Here is an 8,566-nt window from a genome sequence, read left to right on the forward strand (position 1 = left end):
CTGTAGCTACCTTATTTGAGAAATCCCCTTACGAGAGATGGCACATAATTTTTGAAATACGCTGTATTGTATAGAAGTTAAAAAACAAGCTTAAAAAAGACTAGGGAATTGTAACAAAAAAAACTATTTTTATTGATAATTTTTTTAAGTATCTTGATGTATTGTGGTTGATTTGTAAAATTTGCTATTATCAACCTAATCAAAAGTATAGTACAGACAAATGGCTTAAATCGCGTTAATTTCCTTCTGGAAAATTGACACCTGGATTTCTGCCAAATGATCTAGATTTCTCACTTATTTATAAACTTCACTACGCGCGTCTATTTTTAGACCATTCGCGTTGAAGCATTTTTTCCGCTTTTGCTTAATACTGCATGCGGGAAATATGGCGTGAAAAGTGTATAATCTTTTAGTCAAACGAAGGAAATTTTTGTAGAAAATGAGTGACCAAAAGTGTGCTGAGTGTGGTGAACCTGCAAACCTCAAATGCTCTGCTTGTAAGTTAGTTGCATATTGTAGTAAAGACCATCAGAAGAAGCACTGGAAATCCCACAAGCTTCTTTGCAGACCTTTTGAGGTAATGAAATGAAGGTCAGTATTCGTTGAAGATATTAATGAATTTTGTCCAAATTAGATTGCCGATGAGCCAGATAAAGGACGATGTTTAGTAGCAACGAGGGATTTACAGCCTGGAGACACGATATTGGTGGAGTATCCATTAATTTTTGGGCCTCGACCTCATATGGTTGAAGAAGGTCCTGTTCCATGCCCAGGTTGTTGCAGGTTAGTACAAATAATACACCACGTGCTTCAATATTTAATATAAAATGCATTTTGTTCAAGTTTATTTATTGGGTACAAAATAAACTAACGATTTAATTTAATTCATTTTGCGGTTAAAATTATAAATTACCAAGAACCTACGTAGTTTCTATTGAAATGCACTTCCTACTGTCGATTTATTTTTAATCTAGGTATAAGTACAATTTGTAAACATAAAAAAAATAATAGTTTGAAATTGTTTTCAATTATGTTTTTTGACAGATATTATATTATAGATATTTCATATTGTTTTCAGATATTTGACAGATATATTTTTAAACAGATATTACAATTTTTTTTTAATTTACAATAGCTATACCGGGTGCGTCTCAAAAGTGGCTCACCCCCTATAACTTTTTTATTTTTTCAGATGAAAAAACGAGATTTGGTATCTTAGTATATGACATAAATTAGAATTGATTGACATATTTAATTGTTTTTGGTGACTTCCTGTTTCACCGGAAATGACTACAGCTTTTGATTTTTAAATGGCACCCTCGGTATATTTTTACTTTGTTCGATAGAAAACTACATTCTGAATAGAATGGCATATCATATGTCAACTTTTGACATTTTCGCTTAATAAAAAATCGTATTTTAAATTTCAATCTAGAGTGGCTGTGTTAAAAACACTAATTTTTAATCAAGGAGCCTTGGAAAAATAAATTTGATTGTCTAATGTTTTTCGTGTCTTGTTCTGGCCGGTTAAAAGATGCCCAAATCGTATTTTTAATCATATCTTAATTTTTTTAAATGGATCAATGATGGGTCATTAGCATATTTGAAAAAGCATTTTTTATGAATAATTTGGTATCTACCACACACTTGGTATTTCGAGTCAAATTGTCTTCATGACCCGCATGTTACATTTTCAAATAAACCATATGTGAAAATGTCAAAAGTTGACATATGATATGTCATTCTATTCACGGTGTCATTTTCTATAGAATAAAGTAAAAAAATAGCGACGCGACGCGACGGTGTCATTTAAAAATCAAAAGTTGTAGTAATTTCCGGTGAAACAGGAAGTGACCAAAAACAATTGAATACGTCAATCAATCCTAATTTATATCATATACTAACATAATATCAAATCTCGTTTTTTTATTTAAAAAATAAAAAACATATATGGGTGAGCCACTTTTGAGACGCACCCGGTATAATTTATTGTTCATAAAGAAAAAAAATATAAAATAAGTATAATTAGTATTTCACTATACCTATCTTTACATAATCTTATTAGTTAACTCATCTTTAGTTAACAATCCATATCATATCATGCTTACAAAAACCTCCTATTTATATCATAAAAAAAATCATATATTTTTTTAACCAATTAAGTGAATAACATTGATATATTTTATTATTGATATACCTAGAAATGTATATTCTAACTGTTTATTCCTAAAAAACTTATTGTATGGGTAGGTTTATAAATAGAAGGGTTCAAACACTTCATTTTATAAAGAAATATTATATGTATGTTAAAGCAAGTATTAAAAATATGTGTTGAAAGTATACACGAATATGTTGATTGCCCTTTAGGTTGATAATAGGTGAAGGCTCGGCTAGATGTGACGGATGTGATTTTCCAATATGTAATCCAGACTGCCCTGGATTAAAAGATATGGACCGACACGGACACGAATGTATGATATTGGGGCTTAGAGACGTCAAAGCTATTAACGGACTTCACGATTTTTATAGGTAAAGTTCCAAACGCATATTTATTTCTGTGCTATCTCATATTGATATGAGATAACGTTCTTTCTTCATATCGCTAATAACATACAGGGTGAGTTTTTATATTAGCGCAAACATTTTCAGGGCTGGTAGATCTCGCTATAAAAAACATATGTTCCCTCTACCGTTTTTCAAATAAGTCTAAAATAATTGAGATATTTTACTTAAATTTCTCTTAAAATTTGAGAACCACTGGATATTTTCTGAGGTTTCTTTTTTGTATATTTAATCTACTACCTGTGTTGCCATGTTATGAAGATATGTTTTTAACTAAAAATTAAAAATAAATCCAAATTTTCAAACTTTTTTCGCGAAAAAACCTCATAGACGTGTTTATGGGATCAACCTGTATATTACCGTTATAACCCTAGATCATATATACTTACGTGGATAAGTAAATCACTATGGAAACTGTCGCAAACATATCAACGACTTCCATTTATCTTCTTTTTCTATTGCACACGCGGTGCTTCTACTCTATCTACCCTTGTCGAGGACCTATCGTCCGGGCGCCAAATTTGAACATAAATTTTAAAAATTTAATTTGTAAAATGCTTATATTTGAACAATAAATTGAATGTTTACTGTCACAAAAATTAAATTATATAAAAAATAAATTTAGCCACTCCGTACGAATATCAATATTCTTAGGAAATGTAACCAGAAAGTAGTAGAAAGTAAGCATGTGGCTTAATATAAATAAAAGGACAACTAAATACTTTACTTGCCTATGAAAAGATAATTCGGGGACCTTTATATTAGAACTTTCACACACTAAACACTTTCTAGTCATTCTTATCAGTATTTTTAGAAAGTCCAACGAAAAAAAAAATAAAAATATAATTGTACAAAAATCGGAGAACACAAACTCATTAAGGATGTGATTATCAACAACTTTTATCTGAAAACTTTTTGTCTAAAATAGATTATAATGGAATAAGGGACAATTTTTAAAATAGCCAAAATTTGGTTTTTTTTTCGAAATATCTAGGAAACCATGAACTTTTTCAAAAATCTGAAAGGCGAGTATTTATTACCCCACAAAACTGCAATTCTTTCTCCAATTTATCTACTCTCTATCTCCAGTAGTTTCCGAGATACCCATAGACAACATTGTAGAAAACTCACCCTGTATGATCTAGAGTTATAACATGGAACGAATTATTTACAAAATATTATTACAATACTATAAAAAATATACATATGTGTGAAACGCTAAAAATTTTTGCTTTATGTTGGGAAAAACCATATCTTGAAAATCTCATCTTATCAATGTTTTTATACAGTATCCTTCCTCTCCAATAAAAAATGAAGTAGATTATACTTCGCGTTAAGCTGTTTCAATATTTCTCTACTTTATAGGCAGTAGAATACAATTCCAGACAATAAAACCATAATCCATTATAACATATGTTCAATCGATATTCCTTTTACGACCTACAAAATAAATAAACAAGATATACATATCTATCATTTTTGTGTACATGTTACAAAAATCTAGAATAATAGCAATAAATGTTTTTCAAATTCTTCAGAACTTTGACATATACTTTCTCAAAAGCTTAAGAACTCTCAAGAACTTTGACATATACTTTCTCAAAATAATCTTAGTTCATTCAAATCACCAATAGTATCTATAGTAGTTGTGATAGTAGTCTCAACTAATTTTTTTTTCCATAGCAACTCTTAAAATTGCCTTATATCTATCAAAAATAGTACTTTAACCACAAGGGTAGATTAAATGATACTTTAACAGCGAGGATAGGTTAAAAACTTTATTTCTTCTCGCACTTTTTTTAATTGCTTCCATTTTTGAAAATTTTGGTATTTCTTTTCATAAGTTATTCGGGATTTAAATGGAAGTAGTTTGGATATGGCGTTTGTCGCCTCAACCTGAATATCTGTTGGTCATTTACTTATTTCGTTTTGAGCCATTTCTGGCTCCAATTCAATCTGCAATCGACACGAAAGAGAATTAAAAAATATTGACTCAAAACTGGCAACTAAAGAGACAGCTTCATTTATTTGTCAAATTACATAGAAATCAACGCCAACCCAGCTCAATATTTTTTCTATTCGTAATAAATTCCTTGAAATAATAATTTCTGAATATTTTTTAAAACGTAACTCGCCATGGAAAAAAATATTGTTTTATACACGACGATAAAATTGCATTATCGTCTCCCGAAATTAATTCACTCGCTCGTGAATTAATCTTTTTGGTCGACGATAAAATACCATTTTATCGTCTTGTATAAAAAATAACTATTATTGCTTTTATTGGTTGCATATTTATGGAATGGAAGCATATATTATTACTGTTTAGTGTTGTATGTGTTAAGATTTTCTTTGTGATGTTATAGTGCATTAATATGAATGACCATTTTAGGCAAGATACTTTATTGCCTTTAAGATGTATTTTGTTACAAAATCGACATCCAAAGAAGTTTGCTCAACTAATGGAAATGGAAGCCCACATGGAGAAAAGAGGCGAAGATAGTGAATTATACAAGTAAATTTTTCTTACTTTATAGCAAATCTCTCTCTAAAATATTCTGTTCCTCGAATAGGGATATCAACTCGAGAGTTGTAGATTATCTGCATGACAATTTCTTTGGGCCTATGCGAATGCTGGAAGGTAAAGCAGGAAAGGAAGTTCTGAAAGACATCTCCAAAGAGACTATTCAGAAAATTTGTGGTATTATTGATGTCAACGCTTTGGAAATCAACCAAGATGCGGAAGTAACTGCGTTGTATCCTACAGCATACCTTATGGAACATAACTGTATCTGCAATACTAGGCACAACTTTGGAAACTCAGAAAAAGGGTAACTTGTATTTCACATAGTTTAATATAGGTTAGAGAAATTAGAAAGAATTTTACATAATTTTCGATATTATCATTAAATAACTCAATAGCAATTTATTCTAAACGAAAAGATTCATTTCTTTCAAATATTTATCATTTAAATATCTCTTCCTAAATGCTAATGATACCTTGTATAATTTTCCATAACTGATATATTAAAAGTAGTCATTGAACTTTCAATCCTTTTAGTAATTCCAAAATAAAACACTAATTCGCAACAACTAATACACTAAAACACTTTACTTTTATACACTGGACGCGCGTTGCGCATTTCGCTAACAATGTTAGCGTTACCAGCAGATGATTAAAACTCAAAAGTGAGTTCTTCAAAACACAACACTAAGTTTTAATAATCTGCTGATGATGCTAACTTGGTTAGCGAAACGGGCGTCCAGTACTTTGCACTCCTTCCAACGCTATCTAAGTACATAGAAAGGTTGGTTAAAAGAAGGCTGGTTGTGAATCTTTTCTGTTTAAGTACAAATTACTTACTGAACATCAATTCGGATTTCTAAGCAACAAGTCCACAAATGACGCTATGTTTTCCCTCCTTAATAAAGTTTACTCCAGCCTAAATAACCATCATTCTACAGCAACAATTTTCTGTGATTTTTCTAAGGCGTTCGACTGTGTAAATCATAAGATCCTAATTAATAAACTGCAGCACTACGGGTTCAGGGGAATATCTCTCTAATGGTTTAAGTCGTATCTGAGCAACAGAAGTCAACTTGTGAGGGTGCGATTCGAACGTCCTGAGTCTCAACATTTCTAAAACTAAAGCTTTGTCGTATAAAAACTCGCTGCAGCCTTTTGTACTTAACAACACCACCACTGTCGTCGTAAAATCTGTAAAATTCTTAGGGCTTGTTGTAGTCAATTCTCTACAATGGGACATGCATATCGACGCTGTTGTAGAAATAATTTAGCTCTGCCTGTTTTGCATTAAGATCTGTTTCTAAGGAGCTTAACTTGTCAGTGGCTAGAACTGTTTATTATGCACTTTTTGAGTCGCACCTCAGATATGCCCTTCCATTCTGGGGTACGTGTTGTGCGACTCAATTTGACCGCATTTTCAAGCTCCAGAAAAGAGCTTTTCGATATTTACTGGGACTAAACAGCAGAACTCATTGCCAGGATTTTTTAAAAAATTGAAAATATTAACTCTTCCTTCCTTATTTATATTTGAATCCGTTTGCCTAATACGTAAGCATGTATCAGTTTTTCAAGTAAGGCCATCTCACACTTATCCACTTAGGAACGCGGAGCAAGATCTTCATCTACCTACCCCACGCTCAGAGTTAGTTAAAAGTACAATATTATACAACTCGAAAAAATGCACAAACACCTGCCATTTGAAATCAAATCCACAACATCATTTTTTTCATTTCGCAAAGCATTGAAATCTTATTTACTAGACAAGGCTTTCTACGCCGTAAATGACTTATATTTTGATAATAAATTTGATCTTGTAAACACTGGTCTAATATTTGATATTACTATATTTACTATAAACTTACTAAATATTTTTGAATCTTATTTATATTTTTTTATTCTTTGACATTGTAAACATTTATAAATGTTTATTTTATACAATAAGACTGACAATGTAATTTGTATACTTGTTTTGTATTCTCTTTTGTTTCTTTACTTTACCTTTGTTTATATATTTTAAAATTTGTGGACAATAAAGGCATTTATTTATTTACAGATTTATTTCTTTTTCTGATACTTTTCTAGATATGCTATCACAATTAAAGCTGCCCTTCCAATATCCAAAGGAGATCATATCACCACTATGTATACACATTCCTTGTGGGGTACTCAAGCACGTAGAGAACATCTGAAAGAAACCAAGTACTTTTCTTGTAAATGTAAGAGATGCTCTGATCCTACTGAACTAGGAACCTACCTAAGTGCCCTTAGGTGCATTGGGACCAAAGATGATGAACCTTGTGGAGGTAAAATTAGTTGTAATAATAATTTTACAAATATAAATAATGTAATATTGCTTTAGGTATTCAGTTGCCAATAGATCCTTTGGACGACAAAACTGAATGGGCTTGTGATAAATGTGACGTAAAATTAACCAATCACGAAGTAACATTTTTAGTCAATCAAATAGGTGAAGAAGTTGACAATGTGCAGTTGTCTAATCCTACAGTTCGTGAACTAGATAGTTTATTGACGAAGATGTTAAATTTTGTTCATCCGAATCATTATCATGCTTATTCGGTTAAGCATTCGTTAGTCCAATTGTATGGTATGGAGGAAATGGTTAAAAGAAATGTAGAGAAAAAATTAAAGCGGTTTTTTTTAGGTTATCAGCAAGGGTACATGCCTAATCAATTAAGCGACGATGTACTAGTCAGGAAAGCAGTCATGTGTAGAGAATTATTGGATATTAATAAAAAATTGGATCCAGTAAACGCAAGGTAAATATAATCTAAAAGAATTTGGGTATTTTTTAATAGTATAAAATCAAGTATAATATTTTTTTTATTGACAATTCTCTTATCTTTTAGATTACCACTGTACTCTGGAGTATTATACCACGAACTCTACTTAGCCAATATGATCCTGATTAAAAGAAAATGGGACTTGGGAATCAAAACTAAAGTTAAATCTATAAATTTAATGCTTCAAGAGTGCCAATATTCGTTAAATGAAGCGATTAAAGTTTTAATAGATGAGAGAAATTCACCAGCAGGTGTCAAACTTCTTAGTCTGATAGAGGCGTCAAAGAAGGAATTCGAAAAATTTGTAGCTAGGAACAAAATTGATTTGGGTGTCAAAGAACCAGCCAAAATTACAGAAAATGGGAAATAAATTATAATATATACGGATAACCGATAATGTTAAAAAATGATGATAATTTTGTTATAATATGAATAAAACAAATTGTCTCTGTGTATTGCTAGTTTATTTTTTAATATTATCTTTTCAATATTTGATTATTTCTTAGGAGTGAATGTAATTTAGGTTTTATTTTAACCCAGACTTGAAAAGTAAGCAGTTAATAATTTTTTTTAGTTGTGAAAAATAATATATTAAAAACATCTTTTTAAAAGTATACCTATTGGATCGAATTTCACAATTTAATCAGTGCTAAATATTCATAACTTTAAAAATAAT

The 8,566-nt window shown here is 30.7% G+C and overlaps 1 protein-coding gene across 1 annotated transcript; it reads left to right on the plus strand.

Moving 5' to 3' along the window:
* Nucleotides 1-291: 291 nt before the first annotated feature.
* LOC115875608 (SET domain-containing protein SmydA-8-like) lies at nt 292-8,345 on the plus strand. The gene is made up of 9 exons (XM_030891109.1): nt 292-577; nt 635-783; nt 2,368-2,529; nt 4,955-5,077; nt 5,136-5,393; nt 7,172-7,392; nt 7,449-7,694; nt 7,752-7,866; nt 7,957-8,345. The coding sequence occupies exons 1-9, from the start codon at nt 440-442 to the stop codon at nt 8,258-8,260; spliced, it is 1,716 nt and encodes a 571-aa protein (XP_030746969.1). The 5' UTR covers nt 292-439; the 3' UTR covers nt 8,261-8,345.
* The last annotated feature ends 221 nt before the right edge of the window (nt 8,346-8,566 follow it).

The sequence above is a fragment of the Sitophilus oryzae genome, unplaced genomic scaffold, assembly GCF_002938485.1.
Source record: "Sitophilus oryzae breed Bouriz unplaced genomic scaffold, Soryzae_2.0 scaffold_1390_pilon_pilon, whole genome shotgun sequence".
NCBI lineage: Eukaryota > Metazoa > Arthropoda > Insecta > Coleoptera > Curculionidae > Sitophilus > Sitophilus oryzae.